This window comes from Urocampus carinirostris, chromosome 9 (genome assembly GCF_059441175.1).
Source record: "Urocampus carinirostris isolate Australia breed hairy pipefish chromosome 9, RoL_Ucar_1.0, whole genome shotgun sequence".
In the NCBI taxonomy this organism is placed as follows: Eukaryota; Metazoa; Chordata; class Actinopteri; order Syngnathiformes; family Syngnathidae; genus Urocampus; species Urocampus carinirostris.
The window spans coordinates 3,682,116-3,704,240 of record NC_142357.1 but is presented as its reverse complement, the minus strand read 5'-3'; the positions used below and the strand labels follow the sequence as shown (position 1 = coordinate 3,704,240).

The following is a 22,125-nucleotide window of genomic DNA, read 5'->3' as shown; positions in this document are numbered from 1 at the left end:
CATAGCCCAAGTCAGACGCTTCTTCCGTTGTCTTGAGTTCAGAAGTGGCTTGTAAATGGGAATACGGCTATTGTAGCCCATTTCCCGGACACGTCTGTGAACTGTGGCTTTTGATACCTGGACTCCAGCTTCAGCCCACTGTCTTTGAAGCTCCCCCAAATTCTGGAAGCGGCTCGTCTTCACAATTTTGTTAAGGCTGCGGTCATCTCTCTTGGTTGTGCAGCGTTTCCGGCCACATTTTTCCCTTCCAACAGACTTTTTGTGGATATGCTTTGAAACTGCACTCTGTGAACAGCCTGTTCTTTGAGAAATTTCTTTTTGTGTCTTACCCTCCTGATGGAGGGTATCAATGATGGTCCTCTGGACAGCAGTCAGATCAGCAGTCTTCCCCATACTTGTGATTTAGTTTACTGAACCAAGCTGAGTGTTTTTAAGGCTCAGGAAACCCTCGCAAGGTGTTTCGAGTTAATTAGATGATTCAGGTGATTAGTTGAATAGCCTACTTGTATACTTTTTCATGATATTCTAATATTTTGAGATAGGATTTTTGAGTTTTCTTAAGCTGTAAGCCATATTCAGCAATATTAAAATAATAAAAGGCTTGAAATAGTTCAGTTGATGTGTAATGAATCCAGAATGTATGACATTTTTGTTTTTTTAATTGCATTACAGAAAATAAAGAACTTTATCACAATATTCTAATTTTCTGAGACAGTCCTATATATATATATATATATATATATACTATTTCAAAATATTAGAATACTTCCTCAGACCAAGTAAAAAAATAATTTTATAACAGCAAAACTAAATCAAACATTTGAAAATGTCCATTGATGCACTCAGTATTTGGTTGGGAATCCTTTTGCACGGATTACTGCATCAATCCGGCGTGGCATGGAGGCAATCAGCCTGTGGCATTGCTGAGGTGTTATTGATGCCCAGGATGCTTCGATAGCGGCCTTCAGCTCATTTGCATTTGTAGGTCTGGTGTCTTTCATCTTCTTCTTAACTATACCCCACAAATTCTCGATGGGGTTCAGGTCAGGGGAATTAGCAGGCCAATCAAGGACAGTGATGCCATGGTCAGTGCACCAGTTACTGGTGGTTTTGGCACTGTGGGCAGGTGCCAGATCATGCTGGAAAATGAAATCCTCATCTCCATAGAGCTTTTCAGCAGATGGAAGCATGTAGTGCTCTAAAATCTCTTGGTACACAGTTGCATTTACTCTGGACTTGATGAAACACAGTGGACCAACACCAGCAGCTGACATGGCTCCCCAAACCATTGCTGACTGTGGGAACTTCACACTGGATTTCAAGCAACTTGGATTTTGCTCCTCTCCAGCCTTTCTCCAGACTCTGGCGCCTTGACTTCCAAATGAAATGCAAAACTTGCTTTCGTCTGAAAAGAGGACTTTGGACCACTCTGCAACTGTCCAGTGCTTCTTCTCCATAGCCCAAGTCAGACGCTTCTTCCGTTGTCTTGAGTTCAGAAGTGGCTTGACCATGGGAATACGGCTATTGTAGCCCATTTCCCGGACACGTTTGTGAACTGTGGCTTTTCATACCTGGACTCCAGCTTCAGCCCACTGTCTTTGAAGCTCCCTTGAAGCGGCTCTTCTTCACAATTTTGTTAAGGCTGCGGTCATCTCTCTTGGTTGTGCAGCATTTCCGGCCACATTTTTCCCTTCCAACAGACTTTTTGTGGATATGCTTTGAAACTGCACTCTGTGAACAGCCTGCTCTTTGAGAAATTTCTTTTTGTGTCTTACCCTCCTGATGGAGGGTATCAATGATGGTCCTCTGGACAGCAGTCAGATCAGCAGTGATTTAGTTTACTGAACCAAGCTGAGTGTTTTTAAGGCTCAGGAAACCCTCGCAAGGTGTTTCGAGTTAATTAGATGATTCAGGTGATTAGTTGAATAGCCTACTTGTATACTTTTTCATGATATTCTAATATTTTGAGATAGGATTTTTGAGTTTTCTTAAGCTGTAAGCCAAATTCAGCAATATTAAAATAATAAAAGGCTTGAAATAGTTCAGCTCATGTGTAATGAATCCAGAATGTATGACATTCTTGTTTTTTTAATTGCATTACAGAAAATAAAGAACTTTATCACAATATTCTAATTTTCTGAGACAGTCCAGTATACCGGAGCCATATCCCCCTAGTGGTTGCTAGAGTATATAACACATTCCTGACTGTTTCTGGGAGATTGATACAGAGGAGGGGATTCCCAGCCCCCTCGCTCAACCCAACTGATGTGTTGGGAGTCATTAGGTGACCAAACCCCCCCAATTCCAACCCCTAATGCCGAGCGCCAAGCAGGGAGGCAATGAGTACCAATGTTGTGAGTCTTAGGTATGACTCAGCCGAGGCTTGAACCAGCAACCTCCCAGTCGGAGCGGTCGCCCGACCCCCAAGGCCATATATGAATATTTTGTTTGGTATTTTCAATACATCTGATTTGGGAATGTATTCCCCCCACGATGGTCCTAAATAGCAAAACCACCTATCGAAAACTTTTTAAGAATTCACATCAAATCATTTTTAGCCATCAAGGTATTTAATAGAATAGACCTGTGTTGTGGTCTGTTGGCAGATGAATGGACCCATGTGTGGAAAACGGGAACTGTAGGTGGGGTTTCTCAAAAAGAAGGTTGTATTTAATAACAAAACTGGGATCAAAAAGCATCATAAAAGTGGCCACAGAGCCACGAACATGTCCACACAAAATCAAACCTGGCAAAGTCCGAATAAGAAACAGAGCGAAACTGGAAATGGAAAACGCAGGGAGCAAAGTAACATATAAAACTAGAAACAAATTGGCGAGGTGATGGAAGTGAAAATGTCAACCAGGATGACAATGGCAGGAGAACTAAAAAAATGACAAACAAGTTTGCTGATTAAAAATTGATTTTTAAGGTTCAAAACTTCAGAATAATTGGGCACAGATGTGGGATAATGTGACATACTCGCGCCCAGTCCGAACCCCATTTGGGGCCCCTATGGTATGTTGGACCCTAATGGACTTGGTTGCATACGCATTGTAATACTGTATTTCAAACTGTATAAAACATACATCTGCATTGTCCACACCTCATATGCTTCCAAAAGTGTGTGAGGCACACTTAACAATGATTCTTCAGTCTTGACTCACTGCCAAGCCTTCATTTAGAGGAGTGGAAGGATTTGTGGGCTGGCACTGTCATCCCTGCCAAGAATACCCTCAAACACCCTGAGTACACTCAATCACCCCACATATGCTGTGTGGAACATTTATCTCTGAAATAAGAGCCTCAATATGAATGACTACTACGGAGCCACTCAACGGTATTTCATTTCTGTCATGGTTTTGCTTTACTGTAAGTTATTTTGGGGTTACAACTGTGACACAGCGCAACTGCTTCAGATCTTGAAGATCAGTAAATGAATGTTGCCACTCATCTTATTATGAATGGAGGCAGCTGCATTTAGGACATTTGACTTGGGACAAAGCCAACTCCAACAACGTTTCTGACCTGATTCTGCCCTCCCGGAACACTATTCTTGTGGAGGCCTGCTTATTTAAAGGCACAACAGTATGCGTTTACATCCACACCAGTTAGTTGAAACTTGTTTGGAATATCATGTTTCCAAGTGTAGTGGCCGAAGCTTTTTATTTGGTAGTCGGTGAGGGCCAGGTGTCCACTTGTGTGAACACATTTTTGTAGTTCCAATAATAACTGGATATTGCATTGGTGTCATTCTACGCACCTAAATGTTAACCTGTTTTTTACTGCCTTGTCTCAGGGACCTGGCCTGTTGAGATACAGAACTGACTATGCTTCACATTCATAGTCTGGTTATCCAGGAAGTGGGAATCCACCATCTTTGATCCTTTAGGAAACTTTTTTTTAAATTACATTTTTCTTTCTATTTTTGTAATTTCCCGGTTAAATTTTAGCCCACAGGATTTGTCAAGTGTGCGCATGTGAAGCTGTTTACTCAGGGGTCTTAAACTCGTGGCCCAAGGGCCACTTGTGGCCTTCTGGATGATAATTTGAGGCCCCTGCCTTAATGACAAAGTTTTAAAGGCACAGTGTGCATTATTTGACCACTGCATGCTGTAATATTCTGTCGTGCAACCTATATGTGTGTCAGTATCACAGGTAAGAATGAAAATTACACAGACTCAAAGTGACCATAAAACAATTTTCTTGTTTTGTTTATTTTTTGCCCAGCCTTTTGCCATATTATTGATTTGTTTTTGTTTTTTTGGCCACCATTAGCAGCAAGATGACTGACAATTATGTTTGCTCCTTTATAGGTGAGGTTCATGTTGTATTAAATAAATGCTAATATCTCAACTTACAAGTATTTTAAAAAATGCACATCTTTATGATTGCGCATGAATTTTTGCTACTTATTTAATTCTATGTTCTAAATAATACACACTGTCCCTTTAAGTCCAACCCTAGTGTATTATGGATGAATTATTTACTGATTGGTTGATTTTCATGAGTTATTTTTGTAGGGAATTTAAAAAGAAAATAAAAAAGAAGAATGTTTTTATCCAAACATTTTGTGGGAAACCCAATTCGGCCATACCCCAACCAGACCCTCTGCCAGACCCCAGGTTACTTGAGTTTGAAACCCCTGCCTTTGCGGCTCATTTAACCCAACTTGTTGCCCGCTTTGTAGTTTTTGTGTTTTGACTCACTGTGTCCGAGGTAATTTTTTTAAAGGGTCACTTGTATGGTTGTAGTTTTCAGTTGTTTACAAATTAGCTTAATTACATAGTAGTTGCAATGTTTTTAAATAAGTTTAATTTCGTATTGTATTAATGAATACATGTATTGGGCTACAGTCACAACATGAAATGTTTTTGTTGGTCATACACAGAGGTTTGGTTTAACAAATGTCATGAATTGTAACGTTATTTAGGTGGCAGGAATTTGGAATGTATCAAACATTTATTCTAAACATTCACATCTCACTCCTGATAAATGAACAAAAGGTATTTGTTGTTGTTGGTATGTATTTATACATTTTATTTCAGGCACAGGGGTACACACAAATTAAAACAAGTTGATTAGGGCAGTGTTTTTTAAACCTTTTTTTTAGGTTTTAAAGAAAAAAAACGGTGGATAAGGGTCTAAGCTTATCTAGGTCCGGTCACCTTAGCGTGGACAATACATAGTTGTTATATTTACAGAGAACAAAACAATGACATAGAAAAATTCCTAGGTAAATATTTTTTATTAAGTCGATATAAATTTAAACGTGGCACAATCGAAATGTACTTAAAAATGATAGATTTTTCAAAACACTCTTTTCCGTAAAGGGATAGTCTGTAATATTTAGAGCTTACTAGTGGTACAAAAACATCGATTTGAATACTGGGCAAAAATCATGAACTATCACACCAATCTTGGTTTTCATTTTTTTTTTTAAATGGGCAAGAATTTGTTATTCCTTTTTATAGTGGAATCCCTATTCAGGTTGGCCATGTTTGTCTGCTGTTTTGTTGCTTGCTGTGGCACTGGTTTTCTTGCGTATTAGGCAACAGTGCCATCTAGTGGTCAACTACCACACATTTTGGCTTTAAAAAAGGAAAGGATGGGCTCAACTGTGACGAAAAATGCTAGATTAATGAAGGGAATACAAAATCTAAATGGGAACAACGCTGCATCCACTGCCCTAACATGGTTCAGTCCATTTGATTCCTAGCATTGCTCTTGAGCCCTCCACGGTCCTCTTTGGCTGTGCTACCGTCAAGCGGCGGAGTCTATTGAGTTTCTGGCGTATTACGGTGAGAGTATGTTATTCAGTGGTTATGTTGATCAACTATTTTACCACCCACTATTACAAATTCGCTTTCATCAACAGATAGTAGTCCTTATTTTAGCTGCATGAATCCAATGTAACAACGACCAACCTAGCCTAAGATAATTGTTGAGTTTTTGATGAGTAAATACTGGTCATGAAGTTGTAAAAGTGTATACCCGCAAAATGTGTTTGCACAGCACTGTTTCCAGTGTTTTTCCAGGGATATGTTTCACAAATAGCATTTTTCAAACTGTACAATTTGTTCTTGTATTTTGTTGTTACATTGAAAAGTGAGTATTTTCAACAGACATTGTGTTGTGCCCTGCAGGGGTTCTAATTTAAACTTGCTTAGAATGAAAAAGTTTAAATTAATTTGAAAGTTCACAGCAGGGTGAAACAATAAATGTTATTCAAATTTAAAACGTAATAGTTTTGTGACGGATATTGAGGTATTAATAATACCGAATAATGGACCCCAAAACCTGTCTTTGTTCTGCCTTTTTTCTTCTTTTTTATTTAATTTTTCCTTTTATTTTTTTGTCTTGTTTCCTTTTTTTCTGAGCTTTTCAAATTTTTTTTCTTGCTTTTTCCTCTCTTGATAATTCATTGCATGCTTTTTTCTTCATTTTTCTTTTTCTCTTCAATTCATATGTTTCTTTTTTCCCTGGCTTTTTACTTTTAGTTGTTGCTTTTATTTTGTTTTCTTTCTTTCCACTTTTTTCCTTCTGTTTTGTTTCTTTTTTCCAAGCGTTTTTCCCCTTGCTTTGCCCTATTTTTTCCCCGTTTTCCCTCTTTTTCTATTTTTATTTTTCCTTTTATTCTTTTGTTTCTTTTTCCAGCTTTTTACTTATCTTTTCTTGCTGTAATATGAGTCTTTCTTTCTTCGTCTCTCGTCTCCTTTTAATTTTGTGGGGTTTTTCTTTTGGGTGGGCAGAGCGTGTCAGTGGGTGGGTACTGCCCCCTGGTAACGCCCCTGCTAGGAAGCCTGATATTATCGTTTCGGATGCTATCACAGTTTCAAAGCCTGTCCGTCGCCTGTGCGCGCGCATAAGCCTGAAAGGCAGGGCTTGAAGCGAATGTCCACCATCTGTCAGTCGAGCGGTGCCTCCCCATCACGTCATACGGACGGAGAGTGCCTTGCGTCGGATGTGAGCGTTCAGGGCGACCGCGCACGTTGATGTCCCTCCTGCCCGACTCCACTGGGAGCTTCTTGCCGTCAGGATGCTTCCTCGTCCGCCGCCTCTCCACGGCGCAAGGTCCTCTCATCTCTGGCTGTCTCTTTCGGCGTTTCTTCTTTGGACTCAGCTGGCTGTTCAAGCCGCCTTCGCTCGCAGTGAGTAGCACCACGTTTCTATTGATAAATGCAAAGGAGCCTTTTTATTCGTTGCTCACGTCTACGACAAGCTTTCAATGAACTGCACGGAGCCCTTAATACAGAGATGGGCAAACTACGGCCCGCAGGCCAGATGCAGGCCTTTTAATCTTGACTGCCGAACGGAAATGGTCAAAGTGTAATGACCAGTGTTGGGCATTTTATTTAAGAAAATAATTAGTTGTAGTTACTAACTCCTTTTCCCAAATAATAACTGCATTAGTAACTGAATTACCCTATAGTGAAAGTAACTAGTCACGAGGAAAAGTAGATATTTCCATTAATTTAAAAAAAAAACCTTTCTGAGCAGTATTCGAGTCAGTTGAGAAGAACTGACAGTTGTTTTATAGAACCTTCTCATATTTATTTTACCTCACCAGCAACATATTTATCCTACACTTGAGGTGCAACAAAAATAAACAGTAAACAATAGAATGAAATAAAAATCAGCAGTATTAATTAATGCTACTGTACTGTATTTTCACAGAACAAAGGTAGGCAGTTCAACAATATAAAGGACATTTTAACATGGCAGTGTAAAATATATAAATCATACTCTCACAAACTGAGACAACAGCTCAAGTAGAAATAGGCAACCGCAATTCAAATATTTTGTTCACAATAAAAGTTAACAGTAGACAATGTAAAGGGACTATTCAATCCCTCTCTCTCACTCTTTGCCCTTTCTTCTGCTGGCTCTATTCTCCCCCTCTCTCTATCCCTCTTGTGTCTCTGTTTGATTTGCTATGGCTGGTAGTTTCCTCAATTTATTCAATGTAGAGCACTGCTTTTTACCGTCAGTAACGGTAATGGCGTTGTAATGGCAGAACAAATAACTAGTTAGATTACCCTGTTACCGAAAAAAGTTAACACTATTACGTAACGGCTTTATTCATAACGGCGTTTTTCTCATCATGGATAATGACAATATATATAATGGTAAACAAACAAAAACTAATAAAACAATTTATTATTTTAGGGACAGTTTGTCATTTTGTGTCCCTACTACAAAAATACTACGACAGAAATTCTACAATATTTCTAAAAACTAAATATTCAATATGGTCCTTAAAGCAAGGAACTAATATATAGTTTTGCTTTGATTTTGAAATGACAAAAATACTACAGAAATACTACAAAAACTATACTACTGTAATACTTCAAAACAGAGATACTAGTACAGAAATACTACCTTTACAAAAATACTGTACAAATACTACTACGGAAATATTTCAAAATACTATCCATCCATCCATCCATCCATTGTCTTCCGCTTATCCGAGGTCGGGTCGCGGGGGCAGCAGCGTTAAAAGGGAAGCCCAGACGTCCCTATCCCCAGCCACTTCCTCCAGCTCATCCGACGGGACCCCGAGGCGTTCCCAAGCCAGCCGAGAGACATAGTCTCTCCAACGTGTCCTGGGCCGCCCCCGGGGCCTCCTGCCGGTGGGACATGCCCGGAACACCTCCCGAGGGAGGCGTCCAGGAGGCATCCTTATTAGATGCCCGAGCCACCTCAACTGGCTCCTCTCAACGCGGAGGAGCAGTGGCTCTACTCCGAGTCCCTTCCGGATGACTGAGCTTCTCACCCTATCTCTAAGGGAGAACCCAGCCACCCTGCGGAGGAAACTCATTTCGGCCGCTTGTATCCGGGATCGAGTTCTTTCGGTCATGACCCAAAGTTCATGACCATAGGTGAGGGTAGGAACGTAGATCGACCGGTAGATCGAGAGCTTTGCCTTTCGGCTCAGCTCCCTCTTCACCACGACAGACAGGTACAGGGTCCGAATGACGGCAGACGCTGCACCGACCCGTCTGTCGATCTCCCGTTCCATCCTACCCTCACTCGTGAACAAGACCCCAAGATACTTGAACTCCTCCACTTGGGGCAAGACCTCCTCCCCGACACGGAGGGAGCATACCACCCTTTTCCGACTGAGAACCATGGCCTCGGACTTGGAGGTGCTGATCCCCATCCCGGCCGCTTCACACTCGGTTGCGAATCGCTGAAGATCACGGGCTGAGGAAGCCAACAGCACCACGTCATCTGCAAAAAGCAGTGACGCAATGCTGAGGCCCCCAAACCGGACTCCATCCCCGCCAAGGCTGCGCCTAGAAATTCTGTCCATAAAAGTTATGAACAGAATCGGTGACAAAGGGCAGCCCTGGCGGAGCCCAACCCTCACCGGGAACGAATCCGACTTATTGCCGGCAATGCGGACCAGACTCTGGCACCAGGCATACAGGGACCGCACAGCCCGGATAAGACTGTGCGGTACCCCATACTCCCGAAGCACCCCCCACAGGGCCTCCCGAGGAACACGGTCGAATGCCTTCTCCAAGTCCACAAAACACATGTAGACCGGACAGGCAAACTCCCATGCACCCTCAAAGACCCTGAAGAGTGTATAGAGCTGGTCCAGTGTTCCACGGCCAGGACGAAAACCACACTGTTCCTCCTGAATCCGAGATTCGACTTCCTGGCGGACCCTCCTCTCCAGTACCCCTGAATAGACCTTACCAGGGAGGCTGAGAAGTGTGATTCCCCTGTAGTTGGAACACACTCTCCGGTCCCCCTTCTTAAAGACGGGAACCACCACCCCAGTCTGCCAGTCCAGAGGCACTGTCCCCGATGTCCACGCGATGTTGCAGAGGCGCGTCAACCATGACACGGCCACAACATCCAGAGCCTTAATGAAGTCTGGGCGGATCTCATCGACCCCCGGGGCCCTGCCACCGAGGAGTTTTTTGACAACCTCGGTGACTTCAACCCCAGTGATACGAGAGCCCAACCCAGAGTCCTCAGGCTCTGCTTCCCCAGAGGAAGACGTGCCGGTGGAATTGAGGAGGTCTTCGAAGTACTCCGCCCACCGATTCACAACGTCCCGGGTCGAGGACAGCAGCGCCCCATCGGCATTATACACAGTGTCGATGGCACACCGCTTCCTCCCCCTAAGACGTCGGATGGTGGACCAGAATTTCCTCGAAGTCGTTCGGAAGTCGGCTTCCATGGCCTCGCCAAACTCCTCCCATGCCCGAGTTTTTGCCTCGGCAACCGCCAAAGCCGCATTCCGCTTGGCCAGCCGATACCTGACAGCTGCTTCCAGAGTCCCACAGGCCAGGAAGGCCCGATAAGACTCCTTCTTCAGCTTGACGGCATCCCTCACCGCCGGTGACCACCAACGGGTCTGAGGGTTGCCACCGCGGCAGGCACCGACTACCTTGCGGCCACAGCTCCGATCAGCCGCCTCGACAATGGAGGCGCGGAACATGGTCCACTCGGACTCAATGTCCCCCGCCTCCCTCGGGACATGGGCGAAGTTCTGCCGGAGGTGTGAATTGAAACTTCTTCTGACAGGAGATTCTGCCAGCCGTTCCCAACAGACCCTCACAACACGCTTGGGTCTGCCGGGTCGGGCCGGCATCTTCCCCCACCATCGAAGCCAACTCACCACCAGTTGACAGCTCCGCCCCTCTCTTCACCCGAGTGTCCAGAACATGCGGCCGCAGGTCCGACGAAACGATGACAAAGTCGATCATCGAACTACGGCCTAGGGTGTCCTGGTGCCAAGTGCACATATGGACACCCTTATGTCTGAAAATGGTGTTCATTATGGACAGACCATGACGAGCACAGAAGTCCAATAACGAAACACCACTCGGGTTCAGGTCAGGGGGGCCGTTCTTCCCAATCACGCCCTTCCAGGTCTCACTGTCATTGCCCCCGTGAGCGTTGAAGTCTCCCAGCAGTACGAGGGAGTCCCCAGGGGGCGCGCTCTCAAGCACACCCTCTAAGGACCCCAAGAAGGGTGGGTACTCCGAACTGCTATTTGGTGCATAAGCACAAACAACAGTCAGGACCCGTCCCCCCACCCGAAGGCGGAGGGAGGCTACCCTCTCGTCTACCGGGGTGAACCCCAACGTACAGGCGCCGAGCCGTGGAGCAATTAATATGCCCACACTTTCTCTGCGCCTCTCACCACGGGCAACTCCAGAGTGGAAGAGAGTCCAACCCCTCTCGAGAGGACTGGTACCAGAGCCCAAGCCGTGCGTAGAGGTGAGTCCAACTATATCTAGTCGGAATTTCTCAACCTCACGCACCAACTCGGGCTCCTTCCCTGCCAGAGAGGTAACGTTCCATGTCCCAAAAGCCAGTTTCTGTAGCCGGGGATCGTCGCGCCAAGGACCCCTCCCTTGGCTGCTACCCAGCTCTCTGCGCACCCGACCCCTTTGGCCCCTCCTACAGGTGGTGAGCCCATGGGAAGAGGGTCCCATGTCGTCCCTTCGGGCTGTGCCCGGCCGGCCCCCGTGGGTAAGGGTCCGGCCACCAGGCGCTCGCCAGCGGACCCCACCTCCAGGCCTGGCTCCAGAAGGGGGCCCCGGTAACCCGCGTCCGGGCGAGGGAAATCGAGGACCAAAGTTTTCTCTCATCATTAGGGGTCTTCTGATCTGCGTCTGGCCACTCACCTAGGACCTGTTTGCCATGGGTGACCCTACCAGGGGCTTAAAGCCCCCGACAACATAGCTCCTAGGATCATTGGGACACACAAACTCCTCCACCACGATAAGGTAGCAGATCAAGGAGGAGTTTCAAAATACTACTACAACAATATTAAAAAAAATACTACCGAAATGCTACAAAAATATTACTAGAGAAGTAACACAAAAACACAGAAACCCCCCCCCAAATTTATATATATATATATATATATATATATATATATATATATATATTATTCACATTCACAGTAATACTACAAAACTGCAACATAAATACTACAAAAAATACTACAAAAATGCCAGTTCTACAGAAATACTACAAAACACTACTACGGAAATACAAAAACAAATCTACAGTAATACTATAGAAGTACTAGAGAAATACTACAAACTACTACCACTATCACAACCACTACTACTACTACTACTACTACTACTACTACTACTACTACAACACAAACACTACTGATATACTTTGAAATCTTAATACGGAAATATTATAAAAGTAACACAAAATACAACTACAGTAATAGTACAATAGTAGTACTACTAAATATAAAAGGTAGTGATAAAAACAGATTATTATTTTGCTTCATTACATCTATGGTAATACAAAAAAACTCCACATAAATACTTCAAAAATACTAAAAAAAAATACCAGTACTACAAAAATACTACAAAGTACTACTAGGGAAATACAAAAACCAATCTACAGTAATACTAGAGAAGTTAAAAAAAAAATATATATATATTTGTTAAAATATATTTGGTTGAATCATGTTATTGCATATAACTTCACGCATGCTTTCCTATATGCAATGTACAAACTAAACCTGGGTTGAAGACAGTATGGCTTGCAAGCAGCCATGGCTCTTTTCATGAGTGCATCTTGCTTGGAGATCAATTGTGTCGCAGAGTAATCTTCTCTGTGACTTTCAAATATTAATGTATGCACCGTCAGTAAAATTTGTTTGATAATGAGATAAAACCTAGAACATATTGATTCACACCTACAGTCCTAGAAAATTTGTGGCTGGCATTGGACACTCCCGGTATTGCAGTACTTCCGGGAGCGGTGCATTCGCAATGATCGCAGCAAAGCTTTAAGGCTAGGACCTTAGCTTGGCCTTTTGGCTGAGTGTAAGAGTCCCAGCTCCTAGGCTTTGTAACGTATTATGAACTGACCGACAACGGATAATGAATAATGAATAAAGAAGATAGAAAAATAACCCTTAAAAATCCCATCCCTCTTATTGCCGCGATCTGGTTTCAAACTCTGCTGCATTCAATGCTTAGCAAACGAGGTGAACTGTGTTTGTTTGTGTTGTTTATTATGACTCGATTAACACCCACGAAAACTTTGTTAACAGCTGAAATAGATGTGTGTACACACGTGTAAACTGACCGAGGCCCGGTACTGGTTTGCGGCCTGAGGGTTGTGGACCACTGCATTAAACAATATGTTCATTGTTGAGACACTTTTTGATGAAAACCGACAGAAGATACTGTAAACACCCGAAAATGTCTGCCAAACACCCAGAGCAATTTGATTGGGTGAGTAGGGGTGGGCAAAACTGTGCACACATAGCACACTCCCCTAAATACATCTGAATCCTTCTCGGAGTATTTTGTGACATTTCGACAAAAGAACTCTGTCCCACCTTATTTTGAAACCATTATTTAGGACAAAAATGACGATCAAAATGAGCCTCAATGATATGAAGAAACTGCGGGCCAAAGACAAATTTTAAGTGGTATATTTGTTCATATTAAACATATGCTCCGGAATCATTATTATTTCATAGATTTGTTTTCAAATAATTGTACGTCACTCAGTGAAATGAAAAGCTTTTGTCTGGAGAGCAAGTTTGGTATTTTTGTTGACTTTTGTCTTAAAATATATGGTGTGGCCCTCAAAAATAAAAACAAAATTATTTGACTTTCATGGCTCTTTGAGAATAAAAGGTTACCGACCCCTGAACTCAACCAACAGAGTACAAAGTCAACACGGTTCAAATGAGCATACTTCCTGTGACGCTTTCTGCCATATTGTGGTCGTATCTCAATAGGCAACTGTTGCATTGATAAAATTCGGATGCCAATATTGCCTAAAGATTATTCTTCACAAAAACATTGACTAATCAAGTGGATGATTTGTGCCTATTCAAGGTAATGTGCCACCCCAAAATTGGAAGCTTCACAATAGAGCTATACAGCACTGTACTTTCACCAAGCTCCTAACCAAATTGGATGATTTTACTGGGTTATCAATTGCTTTTGTAAAATATTGTAGTATGATCTCTGAAAGGGCTCAGAGATTGCGCGCTACGCCAAAGCTAGTTTGTTGTTAACCCTTGGTTAAGAGTCTTTTGTTTTGTGGACCAAGCTTTCTGACTCTAGGTCCTCAGATACAATCACTGACTTGAGATGGGGTAGGATAGTCTCGTTGGCTGTATACATGATGGACGAAGTGCAAAATGTCTCATTTTTTTAGGTTGTTAGATTTAGACTACGGTGTTAAACACATTGTGTCGTGTAATTTATTTTTGAACTGTTTACTACTTTTGTAAAAAAATATTTGAAGTATTGTAGCATATGTCTACTTGACCAATTTATTGACTTGGGACTGTGATTTATGCTCCATTTATGCTTACTATCGTCTTTCGTTGTTAAGAAAATATTAAGTTCAGTTGCCTATGTCTACTTGATCAGTAGTCTCGGGTTGTAAGATTTCATACATTAAACTCACTTTTTATTGCTTACTGCTGATTGTTATTTTAACATATTGTGAACTATTTATATTTGTCGCACTTTGAGTGTAGCATACATGTGTTGCTGGTAAGGTGCAATAAATATTACAAGGTTCTATAACACAACTACCTGTCTGTTTTTCTCTTTTCAACTGACTCAAAAACCTTTTTAGAACATATCAAATTAATATAAACACAACAACCTGTCTAAAATAAAATAAATCATTACTTTACTTTTACTATAGAGTAATTCAGGTACCTACTCAGTTACTTTCTGGAAGAAGCTTATAATGTGTTTGATGGTGACAGTGACCAGACACCATTGCCAACTAATGCAATAAGTCTGGTTGTGAAGGCTGGGAAATATCAAAACTGGCATGAAACGATGTAGATGTCTAATGACATTTAACAACACTAAATAAGCAGAAAGAGTCGGAAATTGAATTGTTAGAACAGCCCAGAAGTGTGTAAGTTGGCATTTTAATCTCTTGAGTTTGAATATCATGTAGTTGTAGTACTGTAATAAGATTTACAGTTTGAAGGTGAATCGTGAGAGACAGAAGACATTTTCAATGCAAAAAACACTTCCCGTTGAGACACAATTTTGTTTAACTCAAAGAATTTACCAGTTTAACTTGGGAAGATTATTCTTATTATTTGGCCTTTTTTCCCCATTTTCAATTGATTTTTCCCTATTGTGAAGAACATTAACTGAGACAACAAGACTTATAATTTTATTATTAGGATTATTACTGTATTATTAATACTGTATTATTATTATTGTCATCATCATCATTATCATTATTTTGATTATCATTAACTTTATAAGTTTTTTTCTACACAGTAAAATAACCAAATAACCAACCCTGACCAAAGCGGCGCTGCCACGAGCGGCTGCCTTTTCCAGCAGCTGCCCTATTGTTTTATTGTCTGCTCCTATCTTCGGTGTTTTTTCTTCCCGTTTTGACTACTACACTATGGATTACTTCTATCCTATGGACATGGGTTTTAACGCACAAGAAATGCGTGTATTCAAGGAATTTCAACTCCTTGCCCTGAAGAATTCTCGTGCCGGCGTGAAGAAGGGGCCTATCGTGGAGGAAGAGCCGGAGCTAGCGAAGCGGCTAGCGGCGTTATAAGTCTTCGGTACCATCCGTAATCATGGTAAATGCGAACTCACGACCAAATAAGATCATCGAGTGCTGGTGGAAAACATCGAAGCGCACAGGGAGCGTAGTTGCTGTGTTTTGCGGAAACGTGGCTCACGTTTAGCATTCCGGACGCTAACGTGTAGCTACCCGGAGCAATCCGGGTTCTATCTATCTATCTATCCATCCATCCATCCATCTATCTATCTATCTATCTATCTATCTATCTATCTATCTATCTATCTATCTATCTATCTATCTATCTATCTATCTATCTATCTATCTATCTATCTATCTATCTATCTATCTATCTATCTATCTATCTATCTATCTATCTATCTATCTATCTATCTATCTATCTATCTATCTATCTATCTATCTATCTATCTATCTATCTATCTATCTATCTATCTATCTATCTATCTATCTATCTATCTATCTATCTATCTATCTATCTATCTATCTATCTATCTATCTATCTATCTATCTTATTTTCATTTGATTATTATTTATAATTAATTAACACTTTAAAGGTAGACGTTTACAGTTCCTCAATAAACATATTAGTCATTATATATGAGTGTTTTATCAACGCTGGCTATTTTACTCTATGTTATTATCATTTATAGTGAATTAATTACTTAATTACTTTTTCAATGACGATTTCCGTTTTGGTTTGTTTGTGTGACCAATGACCCATGTAAAGGGACATTGTGTCAAACACCACACATTGCTGTATGGCAGAGCTTCTCAGTCATGTTTGACTCTTTCCCGTCATCTGTTTTATTTCTGTTTTCATTTTTATTATCCAGTCCGGTGGCCCTTTAATCACAAAAAGTCTCGAGAACCACTTCAGAACTAAAAATGGCGGTCTAAAATGTTAATACAAACCGTATTTCAAATATTCTCTTCAGCCATTCTGAAAGATGATTTTCCATGTTAGGTGTCGTGTTATCAAAAGTAATTAGTTTTTTGTCCGTCTGTGTGTTTTCTTTTTTGTTAATTAAAGTCAACTTGGATTAAATTAATCCTGTTGAACCACAACCCAATGATGAGGTAAATGATGTAAATGTAAATGGTCTCCATTTATATAGCAGCGTCAGCCATGCAAGGCAACTACCTGCTATTGGGGGGCATTAGGGATTCAGTGTCTTACCCCATGCCGCCCCATGTAATGTAATGTAATTCTCTTGTCCAGCAAGCAACTTTTTCAAGTTAACCATTTATGCAGGAGAAATTTTCACGCCGGGTACCTACGAAATCACCTATCCCATCTGGTTGCATCCTCACAGACACAGCAGGTCTTCCGACAGAGGGGTGAGTCACTCTTGCTGTCAACATCGAATTAAAAGAGACAATTTTTAATTTGTTTTTCTGCGCCCTGAGCCGCTATCCTATGTTTTCCAGTATCCTGCCGAGGCTCAGGTTGTCATCTCAGCTGAGGGCCAGGAGTTGCAGCTTCACCTGGAAAAAAATCTGTGAGTTTTCTGTCTGATAACTCTAAAAGCGAGAATGAAATAGTGTGATGGACGTCACGCAGGGATCATGTCTGCCTGATTGGCATTCTCGCTTGAATGAATGCGAATTGACACATTAATGACGTGTGGGTCTCGGTCAGTGCACAGAGGGAAATCACCGGTGATGTGTTGGGTTGTGTCGACACCAGTGACGTGCGGTAAGGTTGGTGTCTGGTGAGATACAGTAGGATTTACAAATAAACCTTGTGAAAGGCTGGACAAAAAATAAGAAATAAACCTTCATCTTACTCATCATTTGATTGACAGGAGAAGAAAGCAATCATCAAACTAAAGCAAAATGTTTTATTGTCTTAACTTAACAAAAGCATTAAAAGATAGCTAATCGTCCATTTCGGGAAAAAAATGTACTAGAGGGCTTCACTTGCTGTTAGCTTGCTTAAACTATTACAAAGGATTTTATTATCTATTATTGTTATATAATATTGTTTGGGACCGAGGTGTAGACCAGATAAGAATCCTATCGATCTCTACCATGAGGCAAGAGGATTGCTTGCCTCACTCTGCATATGCTCCTACTGTAGGTCGTCTTGCACTATAAAAAAAAGTTCAGGCAATAAGAAAAATAAGTCCTGGACAGCTTGACTTGCTGTTAGATCGCAAATACTATCACCAATTCTATTGTTGAGGCTGAAGTGTTCGCTAAATCAGAATCTTTAGTCTCACTATTGCGCTCTATTATGAGGCAAGAGAATTGCGTGGCTCACTCTGCATCTGAAGACCCGCAGCACAGTAATACATTACTGAACGTATTAATATTATTCATATTATGATAACATTTTGAAGAAGAAAACCCAAAAGTGGTAAAGTTAAATGATATACAACTTCAACACTAAATTAATACAACCATGAAAATAATAAAAATAATACTTGAAAGGTCCACGATTGTCTGCTAAAGGGGTAAGAATTTAAACTTTGCAACACAGCTTTCAAATTGATTTTATATTATCATTTTTTATTTTTTTTTTAGTAAAAATTTTTTTACGGTTTTTGGAATCTTATATTCAAACAAAGTTAGCTATCAAAGTAATTATTTTTAAAAATTGATATTACTATGATGGGCTGTGCCTCACCTGCCTCCCCTGACTGCACTATACTGATGTGGAGGTGAGGCAGATTAGATTTACTGCCAAATACTCCACAATACTCTTGCAGATGGCAAATGACTGAAATATTCATTCATTTTACAAGCTACAGATCAAGTGGACATTCCGGCAGTTAAGCATATGACTTGTTACAATAGTGTTACCGTATTTTCACGACCATAAAGAGCAAATAAAAGTCTTTGGGTTGGGCACCTACCCTTAGGACTGGGTAGTCACAGGTTCAAGCCTTGGCCAAGTCAAGACATACAACGGAATCCATTATTTTTGTGAGATCGTTCACATTTCCAACTAAATGTGACACGTATGCGATCTCCTGTGACTTCCATGCCTTCTCCTGTGTCAACATCAGACGTTTCTCACAAGCAGAAGTGGACACATGACATTACACGCAATGCATTGTTTGCGGAAGCACTCATGAATGCTAATGCCGTTGCATATCTAGCATTCAAAAAGTTATTGTTATTGTCTTGGTGCTTTAGTTTCATGAAAGGGTGTGATTTTCCCACCCAGGCCAGGCTATGGCAGCACAGAAACCTTCTGCAAATTATAATGAAAAGAATGGATTGCGGATGCTTGGGCTTACGTGTCTGCCGGGACTGTTGTTTGAGCTTTCCGAAGGTGACTCTGAACCTGACTCTGAAAGTGAAGAAAGTGAACCTTTTAATGAAGATTTGGTACAGCTGTTCTGGTTAGAATCAGAGGACGAGGATTTTGACGGTTATGTTATGGATTACCTGTAAAAATGTGAGTGCCCAAATGTTTTGCACCAGCTCTTTTTAAAAATTTGTTTTATCTCTTTGTTTTACTTTGTGATCAATATTCAAATAAGCCACAAAGAAACTCAGTGTTGCTTCGTTTGTATTTTTAAATACGCACATTTGTATGCTTGCATACCTGTCAACCTGTATGTTTTTGCCGTACAAAGTACGTTTATTATGCATTTTAAGACGTGTACGACGTACAAGAAAATCTGTACGGAAAAATGCAAATTTGTCAATTATGGGTACCATCCGGTATACACCGACTATCACGAAACGGCAGATCAAACAAGCCAAACGATTTCGCCGCGGAAGCCTCTATCCCGGTATCGTTTTTTTCGTTGCAAACGAAGCGAGCAGTTTGATGCTACTGTGCACATGCATCTGCCGCCTGGGGATTTCCCATCATGCATCATTCCGTGGTAGTTGTGAAAGGAAGTCCGTCTCGTTTTCAGCACAACTCATTAAAGAGAGCCGGCTCTCAAACGGCTCACTTGCTTTGATTTATTATATTACGAAATATTATGTTGTATAAAGAAGTTAAGAAAAAAAGGAAGTATAAAAGGAGAAAATGAAAAAAGAAAGGTTTGTGGTTATCCCTTTAATCAGTATATTAGCAACAATAATTTATTGCAGAAAATGAATGAATAAGAAAATGTATTATTCTACTTAATTATATTTGCATGCATTTTTTCCTTCTCCAGTGAATGTACAAGCTACCTAATTTTTGAACTTTTTTATAATAAACTTCATTCATGTCGAGCAACTCAGTATCTCCCAACAAAATGTTAATTAACAATATATATGATATAACGAAACACATGTACAATATAAATTGTTAAACTACCTAAATAAACACGTTTGAAAAAAAAGTATGGTGTAAGATTATTTTGTATTTTGTAAGGAAAATACGACAGTTCGTAAGGGCGTGGAGGTTGACAGGTATGTGCTTGTCTGTTTTGTTGTAACGCTGTCGCAAGCAGACGGCTCCCCACCCTATCGTTGGGTGCGCACTGTGTAGTGTTAAACACAGAAATAGAACCAGCTATGGTGACTGCGACTTTCAACATGGTTCGCCCCATGGTTGTGAAAATACGGTATGTGAAATAAAACAATAACAAATGTAGTCATACGTGACCCACTCTGCAGAGATAAGTCGCAAATAGCAACGCTCTACCTTTAGCTCCAGGCAGATGATTAAGAAAAAACGAGCATAATCTCATTTTTAAAATCATTTTTTTACAATGTTTGCTATTTTGAAATATTTTATATTCGAAAACACTTTACCCTAGTTTCATAATCCACATAAAAAGGAAAAGTAACAAAAACAACGGGTTAAATTCAATATTTCCGATTTAAAAAAAACAAAATGAAAGTTCTTCTAAAGTGTATTTAAATAAACACAGGATAAAAAATTATTTCAGTCTCGTCTAATTATTCTGTGTACAAATGCCTTGAATGACATAACACCAAAAAAGCAAATACAACTTTAAACGTAATTTGCTCAGGTTTTTGATTAAAGAAAGGTGAATGGAAGGCAGTAATTCAACTGGTTCATCATAAAGGTTCATCATAATGCTCTGACAATGGTATCATTTTAAAGCTGAGTTCTTGTATTTTTCATGAATATCAAAAACCCCAATTTGATATTTGCCTCACCATCACTCAAATCCGTAGATGAGGTCACATATCCAATTAACAGTTGAATGAACGAAAGGCAGTGTTCTGAAAAACTATTTCCCAATACCACTGCACTGCAAAAAATATTCTTGATGACAGGTGAGACACAGACTCATCTGCCTCCCATAACTGTACGTCACTGGTCGAAACCTGATCTGCAAACAGGAAGGGAGTTTTGCTTCCAGCGGTCCGCTGGTTCTAAGTGCCTTTGATTCACTAAGTGTGATGTTTCAATTGATAGTTCAGTTAGTCAGCGCTCTCTAGATGTTGGTGGTGACAAGTATTACGCAAGAGCACCCTGAAGCTTTTATGACCATTAGAAGCACATTTTGCAGTGCTAGCATGCACATTTAGGCATTTACTCCTTCACCCTCACATACAATTACCAAGTCATGACTCCAGTATGTCTGGCTGCGTTGCCCCTGAGGGATTTCCCCTCTATATGTTTGCTTCCCGGCAGGTGGTCACCAGAGGTGGGTAGTGGCAAGTTACATATACTCCGTTACATTTACTTGAGTATGTTTTGGGGCATTTTGTGCTTCTGGGAGTACTGTTAAATCACTATACTTTGACTTGAGTAGATTTGTGAAAAATAAACGGTACTCTTACTCCGCTACATTAGGCTTCACTGAACCTGATACTAAAGTAAGAACTCACAAAAAATAACATATGCTCACCTAGAGGGAGCTGACATGATTGTCCGCCTTGTTGCGACTCTGGGTACACCCAAAAAGCAAAAACTTTGTGAAAGGCTGTACGAAAAACAAGGAAAAACTGGTGCGATTTGGTCACTTTAAAAGTTTGCGTTTCCTTTGTTTGTATTCATCCTTATACCTTTTAGTCCCTAAATTTCGGTTGCACTGCACTGTTCAGCAACATCTAGTGAACCAATTTTAACTGTCCCTTCAAAATAAGTACATTTTTCTGATATAGCAGATGATAGATCCTTTTCTACCAAGATTATAACAAAAATACCTAAAATAGCATTCGACCATCTACTAGATGAGGAAATTTGCTTATTTGTATGAGTTAAAATATATCATAGTTAGAAAAAAATAACATGAAAAGTAAGCAACATTTCATGCCAATGGGGTAATCCATTACTTTTTTCATTGTGTATCGTAAAATGAGAATGCGAAACTTAAAAAGACAATAAAAGAGCAGTAAAAAAAAGAATATAATTCACGAATTGAGCAATATTCACCACCAAAGCTGAGTTGATACAGGACAATATAACACTTATTCTGTTCATCACTGTCAAGTAGCACAGACAAAGAGTCTGTCACTCTTTATTAAATTATTCATGTGCCTTCCCAAAATGTTTTGCAACTGTTTTTGAGCAACTTATCATTTGTTTCAGGAACATAACTATTTCAAAATATATGAGCTTGAATTCAATTTGCTGAAGTTGTCCTGCCATATGCAGAAACAAATCTATAATTAAATGAATACCTGAAAATATAT

At 40.6% G+C, this 22,125-nt stretch overlaps 1 protein-coding gene across 2 annotated transcripts in view; it reads left to right on the top strand.

Annotated features, from left to right (window-relative positions):
* The first annotated feature begins 6,814 nt into the window (after positions 1-6,814).
* The window catches only part of adam19b (ADAM metallopeptidase domain 19b), a 61,221-nt gene continuing 45,910 nt past the window's right edge, over positions 6,815-22,125 (top strand). For both annotated transcript variants that reach the window (XM_088344223.1, XM_088344222.1), the window contains exons 1-3: positions 6,815-7,148; positions 16,814-16,899; positions 16,990-17,060. In XM_088344223.1, coding sequence (XP_088200349.1) covers positions 7,037-7,148; positions 16,814-16,899; positions 16,990-17,060 — 269 coding nt within the window. In that variant the 5' untranslated portion in view covers positions 6,815-7,036. The remainder of the gene's footprint in view (positions 7,149-16,813; positions 16,900-16,989; positions 17,061-22,125) is intronic.